Source organism: Bos indicus, chromosome 1 (assembly GCF_029378745.1).
Source record: "Bos indicus isolate NIAB-ARS_2022 breed Sahiwal x Tharparkar chromosome 1, NIAB-ARS_B.indTharparkar_mat_pri_1.0, whole genome shotgun sequence".
NCBI classification, from domain to species: Eukaryota; Metazoa; Chordata; class Mammalia; order Artiodactyla; family Bovidae; genus Bos; species Bos indicus.
The window spans coordinates 94,940,701-94,962,926 of record NC_091760.1 but is presented as its reverse complement, the minus strand read 5'-3'; the positions used below and the strand labels follow the sequence as shown (position 1 = coordinate 94,962,926).

The following is a 22,226-nucleotide window of genomic DNA, read 5'->3' as shown; positions in this document are numbered from 1 at the left end:
TTGGCTCAGATTGAAAGAACTTTATTTTAAGAACTGAAGATAGACAAACTGGACAGATTTTACTTTGATTGGAGGTCACCATAATTCTCCTTTTGGTCTCATACCTGAATGCTCAGCCATACATAAAATAATGCTGGTTGGTTGGGCTTTTTCAGTTGCACAAAGCTTGTGCTTCTCTCAAGAAAGAGATTAGGCTCTAAGGTCAGATCAAATTCTGACTCCACCACCCACTTACCAACAGTGGGATTTTAGGAAAATTGCTAAACTTCTCTGTTTACAATAAATTATTCCTTTTACCCTATGTGAGGTTTAGTGAGTTGGTGTATATAAAGTGAATAAGAGTGTTGGCTTGTATTAAGAGCTCAGTAAACATTAATTCTTCTTTCATTTTGATGGTCTGACTTTCAAAAGACCCAGTTTTTCAGAGCAGAGAGGGGATTTTGAATCTTAGTTCATTATCCTTATTTTACAGATGAGAAAACTGAGGCCTGGAGAAAAGACATGGATTCGAGCTAATTTGCGACAGACCCAGGTCTCTGAATGTTAGTTCAGGATGTTTTTTCACTGTATTAGCCTCCCTATAAATAAGCTTTTGTTCTTCTTGTGGATAGAAGACAGAATCTGACCACTTCTTATAGCCACTGGGTTCAGGGTTCAAGCCACCAGTATTCCTCTCCCGTATCACTGCAGTTACCTCCTAACTAGACTCCCTGACTCTGCCCTTGCCCTCTTCAGTGTGGTCTCAATTCAGCAGCTTAGAGTAGTTTTTGTTTTTGTTTGATAAGGCGTGACACCCTCTCCTCTCTCGTTTCATCTCCTATTACTCTTGTCATTCTACTCCAGCCACCTTGCTCTCCTTGCAGATCTTGTACCTGGTAGGCACTCTCCAATCTCAGGGTCTCACGTTTGCTGTTTCCTTTACTTGGAATGCTTCTCACCAGATATTTGCATGGTTTGCATTTTTTTCAGATATTCATTCAGTCATCACCTCAGCGAATCCTGCCCTGACTATTCTATTGTAGTTGCAATCATCTGCTACTCTCCATTTTCCTTTCCTGGCATGTGTTACTTATATTCCATATTTCTTTAGATAGTTTATTGCCTACTTTTCTCTAGCAGAATGCAAATATCATGAGGGCACTGCTTTTTCATGGCTGTATCTCCAATGTCAGGAACAGTGTCTGCCCCTGACACTGATTGCAGGAATGAGCAGTGTGGTAACAGGACCTGTTATTCAAAAGGGTGTATTTTCTCAGATATTTTTGTTACAGACTAAAGTTAGGCAAAGTGTAATACTCTTATTTAAAGAATCCTATTGTGGCAAGGGACTTTCCAACACGAGAAAATTTACCGCACCTTTTTAAAAAACATAATCTGCTTATTTTTGTATTTGTACAGCTAAACCAACATATATATATATATCTTTCTGGAGTTAATTACTGGAAAGGAAATATCCTGTAAAGCCAAACCAAAACAAGAGTCACTTTCCTAAAACTCTATAAAGAATATACAGTGTTTTAGTTCTGGTGAATTGGAAAATAAACACAATTGTCACACTCTTTGTCTTTCTGGGTCCTTAGAGAAATCTCAAAGATAACAAAATATAGACAGGAGGTCAGCACTCATGAATCAGATTTCATCTTGATAGTCTTTTTACAGACCTATAACAAAGTGGAGCTCTGAAAATGGTGTTAGGTAATAGGGATTCTGACAGACTCTTTAACTCCATGGAACTGGGAGGTGCTGCTATAATTCTGCTGCTTCAGATGAAAATTTCAAGTGTTTTCATTAGGTACAACAGCTGTTTCTATTACAGATAACAGATCTCAGAGGTGGTGATGCTGATATCAACTTCTAGTGGGCTCAGAACATAGTGTAGCTTGTACAATTAGCTTTTTTTTTTTTAATTATTTTTTTTTTTTTCTGCACATGCAAATTAACTCTGTAGCAGTAAAAGGAAATTACTTACTTGCTACCGGAATCGTCTGAAAGTGATACGATCATGCTTTGTAGCGTCGCATTAACCAAATTAAAAGCCCTTGGGAAAAATTCGGCACCCTGTTCCTTCCCATTCACATCTTCCTAAAGATCTCTCAGGAGCTTCCATTTAGAAAGCTGGGATCATTATCAGGGCTTTTAATTTGCAAAGATTGGCTGCTCACCAGTGAGTCTTTCTAGTTACCCGGTGGTTGGGTGGAGTGGTTCTGAGGTGTTCCAATCTCAGAGGCTTTGAACTTGACTATTCTCCTGACTCCTGCTTGCTTGCAGATATGTTTTTCAGTCTGGGGCCCCAATCCATGGCTCCACTGCTAAAGCTTATCTCTTAAGACGAATGCTATCACCTCATTCTGTCCACAAATGTACATATCACTCCACTTGGAAAAACTGCAATCTGTTTCTCCAATCCTGTGATTCAGGGCTGGCCTATGACTGTTTTGATTGATAGAATGTGGTGACAGTTGCTATCCTAGATCTGGACTTAGTCTTTTAGAAGACTGATGGCTTCTACTTCCTTTTTCTTGAGACACTTCCTCTTGGAACCCAGCTCTTGTGCTATTTAAAGCCTAATTCACATGAAGAGGCCATTCAGTCAATGTCTCAGCTGACTAATATCAGATATCAACCATATGAGGGAGTCATCCTAGAGTCCAGAACATTTTAGCTGTCAGGTGACTCCAGCCCAAGGCGCAGAAGTCATCTGATTGAACTGCAGGAGAGATAGCAAGCAAGAACCACCTGGCTGAGTCTAGTCAACCCACAGACCTGTGGGAGATAATTTTGTTCTAAAGCACTATATTTGGGATGATATTTAACACAGCAGTAGAGTAACTGCAGTGAGGACAAAGTGTGAAGCTGCTGGCTAAGTTCTCCTGTGAATGTGGACATCAGATCACCAGCTTAGGGTCAGGTGAAACTTTGCCTACAAAGTACAGGCAGGTGTAGACAAACATCAATCCCTCTTCCCCCTTTTTGGCTGGAATTTCATAATTGGACTATTCTGTTATCGCTTGGATTTGTAAATATATATGTTTACTGTACAAATGCAAATACTTCGTGGAGGGATACTGGTTTAAACCAGGGCACAAGGGTACAGCAGGGGGCTGGAGGGGGCTTCCTTGATGGCTTGGATGCTAAAGAGCCTGCCTGCAATGCAGGAGACCCAGGTTCAGTCCCTGGGTGGGGAAGATCCCCTGAAGAAGGGAATGGCAACCCACTCTAGTTGCCTAGAGAATACCATGGACAGAGGAGCCTGGAAGGCTACAGTCCATGGGACCACAAAGAGTCAGACACAAACTGAGTGACTAACACTTTCACTTCACTTTTCAGATAGCAACTATTTTAGGCTTTGTGAGCTATATGGTCTTCATGGCAACTATTCAACTTGGCCAAGGTGACATAGATAATACTTAAATGAATGGCATGGCTATGTGTAGTCAACTCTGTTTACAAATATAAGTACATGGTTGATTTTGGACCTATGGGCTCTAGTTTGCTACCCTCTGTGCTAACAATTCTTTCTGTAGTAAGCACAAATATTTAATTATATTTATTGACTCCCATGAGCCTTAGGTTTGGTTTACCTCTAACTTTGGTTTGCCCTATCATTCCTTCTTAGTCTCCTTTGTAGAGTTTTCCTCCTAAATTTGAAATGTGCTCCTCAAAGCTGTTTTCTCATTGTTTGCTCTTTCTCTGCCATGCCACTCACTCAAATGATTTCAGTTATCACCAGTTTGCCAATGATTTAGAAATATCTCTCTCTATTCAGTCTTCTATTCAGAACTCCAGACTCCTGTATTTCATCTTGGATATCTTGCCCTAGTTGCAGTACCCTAACTTCAATGCTCTTTTGTGCCAGCAACCCCTTGGACTGTAGCCGACCAGCCTCCTCTGTCCATGGAATTCTCCAGGCAGAAATACAAGAGTGGGTAGTCATTCCATTCTCCAGGGTATCTTCCTGACCCAGGGATCAAACCCAGGTCTCTCACACTGTAGGCAGATTCTTTACTGTCTGAGCCACCAGGGAAATCCAGTTATTGGCCTTTTGTCCCTTAACCCCAATGGGGCTTCCCTGATTGCTCAGTTGGTAAAGAATCCACCTGCAATGCAGGAGACCCCAGTTCAATTCTGGAGTTGGGAAGATCCCCTGGAGAAGGGATAGGCTACCCACTCCGGTATTCTTGGACTTCCTTGGTGGCTCAGCTGGTAAAGAATCCACCTGCAATGCAGGAGACCTGGGTTTGATTTCTGATTTGGGAAGATCCCCTGGAGAAGGGAAAGGCTACCCACTTCAATATTCTGGCCTGGAGAATTCCATGGACTGTATAGTCCATGGGGTCACAAGTTGGACAAGACTGAGTGACTTTCACTTTCACCCTTTGATGCTGGGGCTGGAACTCTGTAAACTCCATTTCTGTTTTGCCCGCTCTTTGTCTCCATCAACAGGGGGCGATAGAGGGACACTGTAAAATCAAGGGAGAAAGGACTGCAGACTTCCTGTCTTCCTGGGGTTCCTGTGAGCATCTATTCAGTAAAGGTTCTTTGCTCTAGAAATATACATTCTTTTCTGTAGTAGCTGTGAAATCTAGTTTTTCCAAAAGTTGCCAAATAACCTCCATTAAAACTGCTTTCCTTCCCTCCCCATCAGCAACAGTGGGTTAATGCCCCCTCCTCAGAAGTCTTTAATGACCCCTCCTCCAAGCTCGGGGACACTGGCACCAGCTAAACAGCACCTCCTAAGTAGGAGATCTGAGTTGTGGCCCAGCCGGGTCCCAACTCCAAGTTTCAATAATTGCAATCTCTTCCCTTTGATTCTTCAGCCCTTAAGGGATAGTAGCTGTTTCTTTTAACGGTTCCATTGTGATAAATTGTTTTCCTTTTCAGTTACCTAAATTTTCATACCCAGTTAACCACCCTGTATATTAACTTCCTTTTCAAATGCCTGGTATGCTTTCTGTGGACTCTGAAAGTGTTTGTTTTCAGCCCAAAGCTGCTTCTTTGAAGTGTTTCCTTCCTTCCTTTGCACCAGCAAACCTCTCCCTATTCCCCACCTGGTGGCTCAAGCCCAAAGTCTGAGCATTGTTCTAACTTTTTCTGTCATCTAAACTCCCATATGCAATCAGTAAATAAGGCCTGTGGATTTGCTTCCTGAATATTTCTTATATCTGTCTGCTCCTCTCCATCTCTGTGCCTACCAAAGTAGATCATGCTACCACCTTATAACTGACCTCCCCAGATTTCTGTAGCCTCAGTTTGTTATCCCACTACAGCCCTAGAAATGTCTCAAAAATATTTACCACATAAATACTTCCTGAAACATTCTAAATCCTGAACATAATTTATAAGGCCTGTGATTTGATTTCTCCTGCCTTTGCACTTCATTTTAAACCATGTTTGTTGTTCCTTTGTCAATTTTACCATGCTTTCTTAGCATTCTTGGTACAAGCTTTTCTCTTTGTGTAGAAATCTCCCTTTTCATCTAGATAGCTACTACTATCTTTTGAATGTTTTATAAATACCACTTTCTCAGAGATGGATTTTCTGACCTCTCAGACCAGATTATATTCCTCTATTTGTTCCCATAATCACTGAACATATACTTTTAAAATATAATATTTATAAATGTTTAAGTAGCTGCTTCTTTCCTAGGTGGTAAGGCCCATATAGGTAGGGGCTGTGTTTGCCTTGCCCAGTAAAAGGTCCATAACACACAGTAATCTTTCAGGCATAGTAGATATTCAACAACTATTAGATGAGTTCAGTAGATTTCTGGTCTATACACTCACATTCTCTTCTATACATTCATATACAATGTTTTATACATTAAATTCAGGTTCTCTGAATTGATTACAGAAGAGACACATTTCTGCAAATGCATCAAAATCCCTCTTGGCTGACTTTACCTCTTAAACGGAACAGTTGTTTTCTTCTCACATCTCCTGACACCAGTTTTCCCTTTGCGGGTTCTTACCATGATTGGAGGAGACTGAGTGGAGGGTCGGAGAAGGCAATGGCACCCCACTCCAGTACTCTTGCCTGGAAAATCCCATGGACGGAGGAGCCTGGTGGGCTGCAGTCCGTGGGGTCGCAAAGAGTCAGACGCGACTGAGCGACTTCACTTTCACTTTTCACTTTCGTGCATTGGAGAAGGAAATGGCAACCCACTCCAGTGTTCTTGCCTGGAGGATCCCAGGGATGGTGGAGCCTGGTGGGCTGACGTCTACCGGGTTGCACAGAGTCGGACACGACTGAAGAGACTTAGCAGCAGCAGCAGCAGAGTGGGGAGTACATTGATCAGAATTTATCACTTTCATCTGGACTGTCAACCAACACTACTCCTTCCTACATTGTCAGAAGGAGTATCCTTGTGATACCACAAGTAGGAGTATCCTTCCTACTTGTGGTATCACACAAGTCTCCTGAGTACCTGGGGCCAGGTGCATCTCAGGGCTTGTTTTGTGTAACTCAGGTAACTAATGAAGAGATGTTCTCCGACTTCAAACAACCAGTATGTCATTTCTTCACCCCAAACATCAACGTGCTAGTTTTCTTCTAGTTCCCTGAAATGCATGCATTATTCCTCAAGTGCCAATTACAGGAGAAAAGGGTTGGGGAGCAAATTGAAACATTGATGAAGGGGCTTTAAATATATAAAATAACCAATAATGAGGGAGCAGATAATGAAAATATAACATGAAAATGAGCATGATAAGAGACCCCAAAAGTACAGGACCACAGTCAGAAATGCAGCAGACCTGAAGGAACAAATTAAATAAATGTCCACATTTCATCTTGGTTATACTTCCAGGGAGAGAGCTGCATTTGTTTTAAAAAGAAAACCACCAATAAAACAAGCTGAGAAACTTCCTTTTCATCTTTAAACAGATTTGACCCCAAATGCATATTTTCTTTGAGAATAATATCTTTTTTTCCTTCAGCTGAAAGTTTTACCTTTTGAATTGTATTCCACACACGTTCTTTATCGTTTCTTCTTCCTTCAAGGGTGTCCATGGCATCTGCCATTAGTGACTGCAGCTGTGGCACCAAGATAAAAATTATCAGTGTGGAATTCACCCAGAAATAACTTCTCTAAATACACAGATTAAAACCTAATTAAAAAATCATTTGTACGCTGATGATTTTATTACTCATCTTTCCGACAATGAACACTGCCACCTCATTGCTGCTTCAGTCATTACCAAGTATTATTGCAGATATAAAATATTGAAACAATGGAAAGATTCTTCTTGAAAATTTGTAGAAAACATATAGGTTTTAATGTAGTGGGTGTCGATGTTTTATGAAAACAGATTTGGGTTGTAAAGAATGAAGGCAGTAGTTAATTCTCTTGGGAAATAGCATGTAGTACATGAACGCATTTTAGTGTTTTCTCCTGAGGCTAATGTATCATAATCCTAGGCATCATGCAAAAACTCACCAGAGGACCATACTAGAATTGTGTTGTTTTATTACCTCTTAAAGGATCTAGCTCACTGAAGTTCTTTTACTATTCTTTTCTTTTCTAAAATTTCAAAATATCCGAGATTTCTATTTAGGTTCCATTTCAGAGGTGAGTTTTAAAATTCCACCCTTTGCCCCAAACTGCCATATTACAATTGAAAATAATTCTACACACACGCTGGGGCTTCCCAGGTGGCTCAGTGGTAAAGAATCTGCCTGCCAAGCAGGAGACACGGGTTCAGTCTCTGTGTCAGGAAGATCCCTTGGATAAGGAAATGGTGACCCTCTCTGGTATTCTTTCCTGGGAAATCTCATGGACAGAGAGGCCTGGCTGGCTATAGTTAATGGGGTTGCAAAGAGTTGGACATGACTGAGCAACTAAACGGCAACAGCTGCACACAGACGATTTATGTGCCTGCAAAGTAATGAGGCCACATCAAGCCATATGACATTTGAAGCTGAAAAAAAAAGTTCTCTAAAGAAGAGCAAATGCCAGTTCAGTTCACCATGGTGTCAAACATTATGATAATCTTAGATAATCTTTCTGTTCTTTAGATATTTTAGGTAGGGAGTTGAGTCACTCAGAACTCTTCTACTGAGTAGTCACTGTTTGTGTAGCGTCACAAAAGGGATTTCAAGGATATATTATCTAGATTAACCCATGCTTGGAACTTGGAAAGCAAAATCTATTAAGATGATGAAATCTTGAATGATACATGATTTTTAAAAATGTTTGGTTTGCACATATACATCCCTTTACATTTACTTTTTTTTCTAGTAGGTATATAAATTACGAAAATGTCCCATGAAATCTTATTTTTCAAGGTTTCAGGCAGTGGAGTATTGCATGGATATGTTAGTTAGAGATGTCAGTAATGCTAGTTTCATGCTCTTTTTGTATATTTAAAGATATAAGAATTTCCAGAAAAAAGAAAGCTGCAGATGTGTGGTTAAGAAGACCTAAGTGCAGAAAACTCCCCTGTATTTTTCACTTAAATCTTGAGTGTGCTTTTCAGGAAGACAGGATCAACATTGTGCCAGCTTCTTAAATTAACATTTTCTTTGCTTTCTCTTATCTCAGAGGAGCATTAATCATCTAAAATTGGCTATAATATGCACTTTGAAAGCTCCACAGTTGCTACACTCCTGAATGCCTTAGGAATGGTAGGATAAACACTTAGCCTTTTAGAAGGCATTCTGTGCATAAAACCATACAGGTTTAGAAAGTATTATTGCCAGTTTTGACTTAATAATTACCGACTAATAGACTTTTTTTTCCCTCATAGTTTTAATGTTTGGTATGCAGAATTTTATTATTTGGCTACTCCAACAGTTTTAAATGGTTACTTTGAATATCAATATTTTTTTAATATGCTTTTGCAGATTCAGATGAACATTATAAATGTTGGCAGTTCGTTTCTTGATTAATTTGTTACAACTTTCAAAGCTCAAAGAGGGAGGATTCCTTTAGTTATCTGAAAATTACAGGTGATAATTTTGGGCTGTTCTCATCCTTGCTGTGTGAATTCGGTCAGGTCTGTAATTAGTTTTCACTACCTTCAATTAGAGCCTTAGAGTAAAGAGCCCTTCCCAACAACACATCAGCTTTATATGGAATAAATTTTACCTTTCTTTGAATGGCCAGCACACTGATTAGTAATTGTTTTTCAAATGAGGTGCTATAGTTTCTAATATTATGGTTATAATATATATGTCTGCTTGAAGATTTTTTTCTGTGAGGTATTTCTCCAACTATTTTAATTTTAAATTAAAAAAAAATTGTTTATTTTTAATTGAAGGATAATTACTTTATAGTACTACAGTGGTTTCTACCAAAAACCAGTAGAAACAGCCATAGGCTTACCCTTGTCCCCTCCTACTTGAACATGCCTCCCTCCTCTCTCCCCATCCTGCTCGTCTAAGTTGTTAACAAGCCCTGGTTTGAGTTCCCTGAGTTATGCAGCAAATTGCCATTAGCTATCTATTTTACATATGGTAATGTATGTTTCCATGTTACTCTCTCCCTCTCTCCATACCTCCCACCCACTCCTTCTTCCCTTCCCAGCTGTGCCCGTAAGTCTGTTCTCAATGTCTGTGTCTCCTTTGCTGCTCTGCAGATAGGTTTATCAGTACCATCTTTCTAGCTTCCATATGTATATATGCATTGCTGCTGCTGCTGCTGCTAAGTTGCTTCAGTCGTGTCCGACTCTGTGTGACCCCAAAGATGGCAGCCCACCAGGCTCCCCCGTCCCTGGGATTCTCCAGGCAAGAACACTGGAGTGGGTTGCCTTTTCCTTCTCCAGTGTATGAAAGTGAAAAGTGAAAGTGAAGTTGCTCAGTCGTGTCCGACTCCTAGCGACCCCATGGACTACAGCCTACCAGGCTCCTCCGTCCATGGGATTTTCCAGGCAAGAGTACTGGAGTGGGGTGCCATTGCATTAGTATATGATAATTGTTTTTCTCTTTCTGAATTACTTCACTCTGCATAATAGGCTCTAGGTCCATCCACCTCATTAGGACTGACTCAAATGTGTTTCTTTTTATGTAATATTCCATTTTATATATGTACCACAAATTCTTTATCCATTCCTCTGCTGATAGACATTGAGATTGCTTCCATGTCCTAGCTTTTGGAAAATAGAGTGTCAGTGAACATTGGGTTACATATGTCTTTTTCAATTTTGATTTCCTGAGGGTATATGCCTAGGAGTCAGATTGCTGGGACATATGGTGGTTTTATTCCTAGTTTTCTAAGGAATCTCCACACTGTTATCTGTAGTGGCTGTATCAATTTGCATTCCCACCAACAGTGCAAGAATGTTCCCTTTACTCCACACCCTTCCCTGAATTTATTGTTTGTAGATTTTTTGATGATGGCCTTTCTGACCAATGTGAGGTGACTCCTCATTGTAGTTTTGATTTGTATTTCTCTAATAATGGCTATGGTTTTTCCAGTGGTCATGTATGGATGTGAGAGTTGGACTGTGAAGAACGCTGAGCGCTGAAGAATTGATGCTTTTGAACTGTGGTGTTGGAGAAGACTCTTGAGAGTCCCTTGGACTGCAAGGAGATCCAACCAGTCCATTCTAAAGGAGATCAGTACTTTGGCCACCTCATGCGAAGAGTTGACTCATTGGAAAAGACTCTGATGCTGGGAGGGATTGAGGGCAGGAGGAGAAGGGGACGACAGAGGATGAGATGGCTGGATGGCATCACCGACGTGAGTTTGAGTGAACTCTGGGAGTTGGTAATGGACAGGGAGGCCTGGCATGCTGCAATTCATGGGGTCGCAAAGAGTCGGACACGACTGAGCGACTGAACTGAACTGAACTGAATAATGAGCAATGTTGAACATCTTTTCATGTTTATGTTTATTAGCCATCTGTATGTCTTCTTTGGAGAAATACCTGTTTAGATCTTTAGCTCATTTTTTGATTGGGTTGTTTGTTTTTCTGGTATTGAGTTGTATGAGCTGCTTGTATATATTTGAAGTTAATCCTTCATCAGTTGTTTCATTTGCTATTATTTTCTCCCATTCTGAGGGTTGTCTTTTCACCTTGTTTATAGTCTCCTTTGCTGCACAAAAGCTTTTAAGAGTAATTTGGTCCCACTTGTTTATTTTTGTTTTTATTTCCATTACTCTAGCAGGTGGATCATAGAGGATCTTGCTGTGACTTATGTCATAGAGTGTTCTGCCTATGTTTTTCTCTAGGAGCTTTATAGTTTCTGGTCTTATATTTACACCTTTAATCCATTTTGAGTTTATCTTTGTGTAGGGTGTTAGAAGTGTTCTAATTTCATTCTTTTACATGTAGCTGTCCAATTTTTCCAGCAGTACTTATTTAAGAGACCATCTTAGCCCCATTGTATATTCTTGCCTCCTTTGTCAAAAACAAGGCATGTATAGGTGCATGGCTTTATCTCTGAGCTTTCTATGTTGTTCCATTGGTCTATATATTTCTTTTTTGTGCCAGTACCATACTGTCTTGATGACTATAGCTTTGTAGTATAGTCTGAAGTTAGGAAGGTTGATTCCTCCAGCTCCATTCTTCTTTCTCAAGATTGCTTTGGCTATTTGGGGTATTTTGTATTTCTATATGAATTGTGAGATTCTTTTTGTGGTAGTTCTGTGAAAAATGCCATTGGTAATTTTATAGGGATTTCATTGAATCTGTAGATTACATTTGGTAGTATAGTCATTTTCACAATATTGATTCTTCCAACTCAGGAACATGGGATATCTCACCATCTGTTTATGTTGTCTTTGATTTCTTTCATCAGTGTCTTACAATTTTCTGTATAAAACTCTTTTGTCTTCTGTATAAAACTCTAGGTAGTAGAGTAGTTAATCCTAGGTATTTCAACTAGTTTTTGACAGGCTTTGTGTTTTCTAAATTAACTGGTCAATTCAGTAAAAAAAAAACCCAAAACACCCCACCATTTGACTACATTTTCCCCTCAAATAAGACAACTCTCTTAATGTGTGTGTGTGTGTGTGTGTGTGCGCGCGCGCGCGTGTTGTGTGTGGGTTGGTACTACAAACATATATGTGAAACTCAAAGTGAATAAGAAAACTCTAAAGACAGTTTTGTAGAGTCAGTTTTCTATCCAGCAATTACTTTTTTTTCCTCTTTTCCATCAAAGAGAATCATATATTAACATGTCTTGGAATGAAAAACAATTTATTAAAATTTCACTTTACTTGAAACAAAAAAGCCTGACTCAGAATATGAATAATCACCCCTTTTCTATATTTTCATACATTACAAAAGTCTTGCTATAAAATAAAGGGAAGCTAGCTAGTCAGGGTGAGCAAATGAAACACACACACACCCCTTTCTATAATTTCTAGTTTCTTCATTAGAATGCTTCATGAGAGTTGGAGAGTTTGCCCTTGGACTGCCATTTATTGTTACATTCTTTTTCAGACCATATCACTCTTCTGTCGGTTCAGGGCTTGTGAACAAAGAAAAACAGATGCTTACCAATTCCGCCTCCTGTTGACTGATGTCCTGTAGATAGGGAATGGTTGCTAGCTCGGCCATTGCTTGATTGATCACCTGGGACTGTTCCTTTACTCTTTGCAGCCGGCTGAGAAGGCTGGCATATTGCAACTTCTCCATCACACCTGAGCATGCACGAAAACTCCCCTAGTCTCCCAGGAGAGAAGGAAATGGTTTAGAAAAAAAAACACAGAAATAACCTCTCCCTGAGGAATAACGTCAGGGCTCATTGTAATATATTTAGTGCCTCTGAATTAATGGCATCTAGTGCAAATAAATATTTTCTTCTGTTATTTTAGAGGATTGTCTGTACCCTTCCTTCAAATAGACAAATGTATAGAAAAGAGAACACTTTGCAGGACTGTTGAGAAGGGTTTACAGATGGCCCTGCCTAAGGAAGCCAGGATGAGGGGGAAAAAGAGGGATTAAATTGAACTTGAACTCTACTCTCACAGTGGGGATCCCACAGAGCTGTGTCCATTTAAAAGGGGGTGACTTTGTCTATGTCACCAAGGTATAATAAGAATTAATAGTTGCCCACTATTTGGTTTATACAAAGGATGATATCTTATACAAGTTGAATCCTGAAAAATATTATGCAAGTGGAATTTGTCCTACCCTGGTGACTTACATTAAATCTCCAGCTCTGATTTTATCTTTAGTTCTTATTGGATGGCCATGGACTCTGGCTTCTCTCCTTGTGGTAGTGTAGTGTTTATTCTGACTCCTAGGACCATTCCAGCAATTGCAATCCATCTTGAAATAGACTATGGTGCACTTGTAAGGACCACCGACCCCCATGAATATACTGGTATTTGAGACTTTCTTAAAACTGGGAAAGCAGCCCACTGTTGGGGGCTGGCATGAGGCACTCCACCAAAGGTCATGAGTAAGGAGGCTCGACATACGCAAAGGCGGGATCAAGCCTCAGGAGTCCCCCTGGAAATCCTCGAGCATCTACCCCCATAACCAGAGCCTGCCTACTTTGCTACTTTGTGCTCTCACCTACACCTCTGACTTTACGGGGGCCTGTCCCCCACCACCTCTTTTGGAGAAGGAGTTAACTTAGAGCTCCAGTTAATAAAAACTCCTGGGTGTGACAAGAGTGTTTTAACCTATAAACTCCTCTGAAGGTTCTCTAGCCTGCCTGATAGGCTTGTCCGGCCACATGTGATTGGTCACAGCCTCCCAACCGTGAGAGGCACGAGATGCTTTAAACCTTCTAAAAACAGGTTCCTTAGAAAAGTTAGAAAACTATTAGTATAAGTATAATGGGCTGATTAGAAATTGTATTGGTGAAGGGTTTTTCATTTGTTGAGCCAATGTTTGTTGCTAAGTCTCCCCATCCCCTGCCCTTACACACATTAATGAATATATAGAAGAAATAAGTATTAACCTTTGATATTAATCACATTAGACCTTAGGCTAAGTAAGTTCTTTCCTTAACTAAAACCCACTACACCCTCACCCTATAGGAATGTAACTTTATTTGGGTGGCATCTATTTTAAGAATAATCACCCCTGGAGAAAAAAGTGTCCTGGTTGACTGATCGCTGTACAAGGAGAGGGTCATAAATTGTCAGCAGGCCCCCTGGCCAGAAGATGATGTAACACCCCTAAGACCTCTGTATACATTTGTATGAAGCACCTGACTTTGATAAAAGTCATGACTGCTGACCCCGCGTGACTTTTGCATAACATCTCAGTGTATAAAAGTAGACCATGAAAAATAAAGAATTGGGATTGGTTCCTCGAAAGACTGGTTTCCCCATGTCTCTCTCTCTCTAAAACTCTAGCTGAGTCTCCATCTGGAGCACGGAACCTGCCATGCTTACTAATTTTGCCTGGGCTTCTAAGATCCGACCGGGGAGGCCTCAGTGTCTCCTCTCCTTCGGGAGAATGGAAGGACGCCTGCGGCCGACGTAAGTGGTGCAAACTTCTTGTCTTGAAGTTTTATTGGTCTCCCGTGTAAACCAAGCTACTCAGCCTCTTTTCTCCACTGAATTTTCCTGCTGAGCTATCCTCATTCTATTACTCTTTACATCTCTAATTAATATCTAATTGAAGCTATTGTTTCCTGATCCTCGCCGACGCCGTCCCTGCTTCGAATACCCTGGATCAGCCGGGGCTGGACCCCGGCAACCCACCTCTGTGTTTGCTACTGCCATCCATAAAAGAGGATGTTTTACCTTCTCTAAGAAGTTTATTCAAATTGTACTACTTTATAGAGACATAGTTTATCATAAACTTCTCACATTTTTTATTTAGAAAGAAGTACAGGCTTCTTTGGTGGCTCAGACGGTAAGGAATCTGCCTGCAATGCAGGAGACCTGGGTTCAATTCCTGGGTTAGGAAGATCCCCTGGAGAAGGGAATGGCAAGCCCCTCCAGTATTCTTCCCTGGAGAATCCATGGATAGAGGAGCCTGGCAGGCTACGGTCTGTGGGGTCTCAAAGTATCAGACACGATTGAGTGACTAACACTTTCACTTTCACGTCTGATATAAGGGGGTATATAAGGGTTAAAAAAAAGTCTTGGGTTCACAATCTTGTGATATGTGGCCCTGGAAATAGGAATTTTAGCAAAGTGCCCTCCTGAGTATTCAGATAACCTCAAACAGAAATTGGAGAACAAACCGTAAAGCTTAGTATCTGCACATGGACTATTTTAATCTGTGCATGCTCACAAAGCCAGATTCCCCCCCGCCCAGAAATTAGAGAAGGCAGACATGACTTTTTCTTCTTAAAATAGAATTTCCATTAAGGAGAAAAATTATTATAAACCAGCATTACTAAAGAACATCAAAATTTTAACTTGAATTTGTAAGGCAGTGCTTTCTGAAATGTCATGCACATCTTGACTGACAGCAACCTCTCTGGCACTTTCTTAGAATCTTGGTAATACAGCAAAGTTGAGCACCATTGCCTTGTATTTGCTGTATTTCTCCCTTACAGCTATCTCAGCCATTTTACTAATGTCTGTCAATCCCCACTAATTTGCTATTTCTGATTAATCATTTATCTGAAAACCTATAAACCTATAGGAGAAATGATTGCAAATTGTGGATTTGAGATCCTTTCTTTGAATTGACGAAATAGCCAGCCTACCCATTGAGTTTAAACATGTAGCTAAACAATGGGATACTGTCAAACAGAGGAAAGCGAGTTGCAGGAGACACAGTTTTCTTTCTGAAGAAAAATTGCTTTCTTTGTCCTTCTTTAAAATAAACAATAAGGCTGGTTGTAGGAAAGTGGTGTAGTGACTCAACTCCAAAGAACAGAAACAACTACAGCCTGCTCAGGAACATAATCTATCAGTGTAATTTTCCAAAACATAAGGAAAATAAAAATAGTGGAAGGCAATGGTGCTTTGTTAGCTTGATTGTTGGATACATAACAAAACAGGAAGTGCTCCTTACCAACAGGATGCTACAGAAAGAATATAGTTGAGTGCTAATAGCCCTCCCCCCCTTCCCCTTTGCCCACCCCAGACCAATTGCAACTTTGGTTATTAGGAAACGATAGGTTAATATTTCACCTCTAACAAGTTTGGGACTTTTGAACGATAAAATGAAACAAAAATAAGAATGAATAGATGCCAGCAGGAATGCTTTAATGCTGTTGCTTTAAGAAAATAAAGGAAACAATGAAAAATGAAGGAATTAGCTCACAAGGGCTAAATCTAAAGGGAAGCAGCCCTCCCAGTGAGACTTTAGGAGTGATCAAAAGACTGCTTAGCTGCTGGCGAGGGTATAATAAAGTGGCCAAGACTGAAGCTAAAACTGCACCTAGCTACAATGAAGTTTAGGTAAACAGCAAGTTCAGATGAAGGCTTCCTCCAGATACTTGTCTAGATTTAATAGCAGGTATGGATAAATGTTTGGAAGATAAGTGGCACTGCTAATCTAATACTGCTGAAAAGCAGAGCCCAAGTATTGGGAATGTATTTCTATTTGACATAATACATAGAAACATTCATTGCAAAGAAAAGGGGGTAGGAAACACATATTATTGTTCATTTCGAATGTGCATGTGTAAACATCTTTTATGCTTCACTTGGAAGAAATTAAAAGTGAAATTAATGAGGTATTTAAAACCTGGTTAGTTAGGTCATTTTTTTGGCAAGTCAGCCTGTGAAAGAAGCTTCATGCATGGCGAGAGATTTTATTATTTTAACTCTTTAACATTTACCCCAGGAAGCACAGTACATAAGGTTTTAAACTGACAGCAGCCAATAAAGTTAATGAATGGAAAAGCATAGTAGCATTCAGTAGCTTGTGAGATAATTAGGACAAAGAACCAGAGAAGAAAAAATACTGGTAAAGCAGAGCAGTTGGTTGAATGGGATTGATGTTCAGTGGGATTCAAAGCCACCAGATAGGAAACTAGAAGAATCTTTTAGACAATAACTCTTAAAATGCCAGAATCATTCTTATTTGGCCATGCATGGCTGGATGGCATCACTGACTCGATGGACGTGAGTCTGAGTGAACTCCAGGAGTTGGTGATGGACAGGGAGGCCTGGCGTGCTGCGATATATGGGGTCACAAAGAGTCGGACACGACTGAGAGACTGAACTGAACTATATACTTAGCAAAGGAATCTATAAAAGGAAGGAAACTGGTGTCAGAGTTTAAGAATTATTTTCTGAGACATAGAAACCTTATACCAGGAATGTCTTTGTCACCTTCACCAACTCTTTCTGCCACCTGTGGCAAGAGGTGAAAATTCATGTTCTCTGGGAAGTCCTACTGTGGGCATGATGGGAGATGACACCCATAATCCTGCCTTTTTAAGGAGATTTAAGTGCATCAGTGATCTAAGGAAAATCATTTAAAATCTGCAGGACACTTGCACAGTCTTCATTTTATAAGAATACATAATTTCAAAGTACATGGCTTTTATAAAGAAAAAGAAGGATCTCCAAAACAACCCTTTTGTCAAAGCAAATGAAAACCAATACAAATAATTAAAATTTTTAAATTTCTTAATACTTTACAAAGTGATTCAAGGTGGATTGTATACTTTTGGTCTCATAACAACTGTGTGAGGTGAGCCTGGCATATATCAGCTTATTTTATAAATGAGAAAAAAGCTCAGAGGTTAAGTGACATCCTAGGGGTTACACAGATGGTCTTAGACAAAAGTTTTTTTCTACAGGTGTCATGAGGTAGGGTCAGAACTAACAAGGACACTGAAGTGTCTAAACATTCAAACAGATGGCATTTGACATCTGACAAGAAAAAACACACCTCAGGGGATCCTAAAAACACTGCTGAGGGATTCCTGGGTCATAGTTAATTGTACCATGTAGGAATAATTTCTGTTCAGCGACTCATTACTTGTTTCCTTAACCTAGGTTACTTTTGCAGCTTGTTTGATTCAGTCCTGCTTTATGAAGCTGTGGTTGGACATATAATAAGAAACCTAGAGGCCAGTATTTGGATATACTTTTGGTCCCTGGGTACCTTTGGACTCATTCACTTCAATTTCATTCAAGCTCTTAGAGACAATTTTCCAACAACTATTATTTTCCATAGACGCAAAAGTAAGAAAGTTGATGAAATCTCTTGAAGTAGCAAAGTGTTATCAACTCATTCTGGGGCTTTCCTGGTGGCTCAGCGGTAAAGAATACACAAGTCAGTGCAGGATATTCAGGAGGTTTGATCCCTGGGTTAGAGAGATCCCCTGGAGAAGGAAATGGCAACCCATTCCAGTATTCTTGCTGGGAAATCCCATGGACAGAGGAGTCAAGTTAGCTACAGTTCATGGGGTTGCAAAGAGTAGGACATGACTTAGCAACTAAATAACAACTGACTCATTCTAAATAAGATTGGGTTATTCATTAGATGCTAAAAATCTTATTCATTATGATTTTTAAATCCCTTTATAGACACATAAATATCCATGTGTGTACACATTTCTAAGTGGGCAAAATCCCCTTGTAACGTGAGAGGAAAATGAGTTAAAAGTGTTTAAGAAATGCCTGATGCCTAGATTGGCCTAACCTTTATTCACAACGCATTGGGAGATCTGAACTGGCAACAGATTTGATGTGGCAGGTTCCTGACAAGTAGCAAGTTATGGTGGGTATTTCCCCAAAGAACCATGGCACAGACAGATCACCTCCCCAATATGCAGCACACTGGTGCTGCAAGGTTAACCACGTGCAGATGAACTGAAATGATACTACGTGGTGATGGTTCTTGTCAGCAAGGCTTCCACAAGAATTCTTGTGGGCTTCCCTGGTGGCTCAGATGCTAAAAATCTGCCTACAAAGCAGGAGATCTGGGTTCAAGCCCTGGGTTGGGAAAACTGCCTGGAGAAAAGAATGGCTACCCACTCCAGTATTCTTGCCTGGAGAATGCTATGAACAGAGGAGCCTGGCAGAGTACAGTCCACGGGGTTGCAAAGAGTTGGACATGACTGAGTGACTAACACTTTCACTTTCTTTCCACTTCTTGCAAGGGTCTAATAATGACAATGATGATATGTGTTTGTGCATCTAATTAAGATGGGGTGGTGAGGCTGTGTGTATGTGTGTGTGTGGCTGAAGGAGGTTGCAGTAGAGGGTGAATTGGAGAACAGGACCCCAGATTTGCAGTAGAGTCAATGAGATTACTATAAACTAAATGTTTGTGTCCACCAAAAATTTCTAGGTTGAAGCCCTAGAGGCCAATGTGGAGATGGGGCCTTTGGGAGGTAATTAGGGTTAGATGAGATGAGGGCTTCCCAGGTGGCCAATGGTAAAGAACTTGCCTGCCAATATGGGAGAGACAGGAGACACAGGAAGATCCCTTGGAGAAGGAAATGGCAACCCACTCCAGTATTCTTGCCTGGAAAATTCCATGGATAGATGAGCCTGGCAGACTACAGTCAATGAGGTTGCAAAGAGTTGGATACAACTGAGCAACTGAGCGTGCACACGAGATAATGAGAGTAGGCAGGGCCCTGATGATGGGATTAATGCTCTTTTAAGAAGGGACACCACAGAGCTTGCTCTGTGCCATGTTAGGATGCAGAGAAAGTAGCTAACTGCAAGCCAAGAAGAGGGTCTTTGTCAGAACCTGACCTGATCCCAGACTTCTAGCCTCTATAACTGTGAGAAAATAAACTTCTATTGTTTGAGTCATCTGATCTATGGTATTTTGTGTGACAGCCCAAGATGACTAAGACAGAGATACATTTTTATTTATAGAAGTATAGGGGAGATAATTGAGTGGAACACAGTTGTGAGGAAGGGGAAGTTACATGGTAGGAAAATCAGTGAAAGTGTGCTTTTGGATTTGTAACGCATAGAATTAATTACAGATCATGCAAATAGATGAGGGGTTTTATAGCTTTTCTAAAATGCTGAATAATGTTACTAGGTAGATAAACTGCTGAACAGATGTTAAGTAGCTGTTGGTGATGACCCCCTTGGTTCCCCTTGTAAGGTAAGAACATCAAATCAATGATGGAATACAAAAGCCACAAATGGTGAAATCTTTAAAATTTCCAGCTTTAAGATCTTTTGAAAAATATTTTAAGAAGGGAAATCTGCAACCTTTATAGCCTGTTAATGAGAAGTTCCCTTTATGTACTTTCAATAAAGGAGCTTAAATTTTGTAAATTAGCACAGATTAATTCAGGTCTTATTTTTGGGCTTTTTTTTTTAAAGACTGAAAAATAGAAAGGGCATATTTTCCCTCGGTTGGAAAGAGGGATTAGATAATTTACCTTAAGGGTAAATAAAGATCAAGTTCCAATGTTTAGATTAGCATCCGATTTACTAGAGATCTCTTCAAGAAAATTACAGATACCAAGGGAACACTTCATGCAAAGATGGGCTCGATAAAGGACAGAAATGGTATGGACCTAATAGAAGCAGAAGATATTAAGAAGAGGTGGCAAGAATACACAGAACTGTTCAAAAAAGATCTTCACGACCCAGATGATCATGAAGATATGATCACTCACACTCACCTAGAGCCGGACATCCTGGAATGTGGTCAGGTGGGCACTAAAAAGCTAGTTGAGGTGATGGAATTCCAGTTGAGCTATTGCAAATCCAAAAAGATAATGCTGTGAAAGTGCTGCACTCAATACGTCAGCAAATATGGAAAACTCAGCAGTGGCCACAGGATTGGAAAAGGTCAGTTTTCATTCCAATCCCAAAGAAAGGTAATGCCAAAGAATGCTCAAACTATCACACAATTGTCATCTCACACACTAGTAAAGTAATGCTCAAAATTCTCCAAGCTAAGCTTTAACAATATGTGAACCATGAACTTCCAGATGTTCAAGCTTGTTTAGAAAAGGCAGAGGAACCAGAGATCAAATTGCCAACATCTGCTGGATCATTGAAAAAGCAAGAGAGTTCCAGAAAAAACATCTATTTCTGCTTCATTGACTATGCCAAAGCCTTTGACTGTGTGGATCACAAGAAACTGTGGAAAATTCTGAAAGAGATGGGCATACCAGACCACCTGACCTGCCTCTTAAGAAACCTGTATGCAGGTCAGGAAGCAACAGTTAGAACTGGACATGGGACAACAGATTGGTTCCAAATAGGGAAAGGAGTACATTAAGGCTGTATATTGTCACCCTGTTTATTTAACTTCTATGCAGAGTACATCATGAAAAATGCTGGGCTGGAAGAAGCCCAAGCTGGAATCAAGATTGCTGGGAGAAATATCAATAACCTCAGATATGCAGATGACACCACCCTTATGGCAGAAAGTGAAGAGGAACTAAAAAGCCTCTTGATGAAAGTGAAAGAGGAGAGTGAAAGAATTGGCTTAAAGCTGAACATTCAAAACCAAGATCCTGGCATCTGGTCCTATCACTTCATGGCAAATAGATGGGGAAACAGTGGAAACAGTGGCTGACTTTACTTTTCCTGGGCTCTAAAATCACTGCGGATGGTGATTGCAGCCATGAAAAAAGACACTTGCTCCTTGGAAGGAAAGTTATGACCAACCTAGACCACATATTCAAAAGCAGAGACATTACTTTTCTAACAAAGGTCCATCTAGCAAGGCTATGGTTTTTCCAGTGGTCATGTATGGATGTGAGAGTTGGACTGTGAAGAAAGCTGAATGCTGAAGAATTGATGCTTTTGAACTGTGGTGTTGGAGAAGACTCTTGAGAGTCCCTTGGACTGCAAGGAGATCCAACCAGTCCATCCTAAAGGAGACCAGTCCTCGGTATTCATTGGAAGGACTGATATTGAAGCTGAAACTCCAATACTTTGGCCACCTGATGTGGAGAGCTGACTCATTTGAAAAGACCCTGATGCTGGGTAAGATTGAGGGCAGGAGGAGAAGGGGACAACAGAGGATGAGATGGTTGTGTGGCACCACTGACACAATGGACATGGGTTTGGGTGGACTCCAGGAATTGTGATGAACAGGGAGGCCTGGCGTGCTACGGTCCATGGGGTCACAAAGAGTCGGACATGACTGAGCGACTGAACTGACTATCAGTGTGATGTGGAGGAACTAGCTTTCAAAATTCGGAATTCTCGTGTGGGTAACAAAATGGTTATATGCAATTGCCCAATATATGAAATAGGGAAAGCACCGCGTTTACTAAAATTTTATTATTCATTTGAAGCAAGAAAGTCAGTGCAACCTTCAATTAGATATCAAGACACCACACAAAAAAAAGGCCTTTTAAAAAGACACTAGCCTAATAAACGCTGGCAACTGCAAAGTATAACATTATAATTAATGTTTTGAAATATAAAAGGATTAAAATCGTTATCTAAACTTTGGTTGGTTTTG

General features: G+C 40.3%; 1 protein-coding gene across 1 annotated transcript in view; it reads right to left on the bottom strand.

Annotated features, from left to right (window-relative positions):
* Window positions 1-22,226, bottom strand: part of SPATA16 (spermatogenesis associated 16) — a 277,685-nt gene that overhangs the window by 26,040 nt on the left and 229,419 nt on the right. Inside the window, exons 9-10 of the mRNA XM_070791798.1 lie at window positions 12,444-12,608; window positions 6,949-7,032 (exon numbers count right to left, since the gene is read on the bottom strand). Coding sequence (XP_070647899.1) covers window positions 6,949-7,032; window positions 12,444-12,608 — 249 coding nt within the window. The remainder of the gene's footprint in view (window positions 1-6,948; window positions 7,033-12,443; window positions 12,609-22,226) is intronic.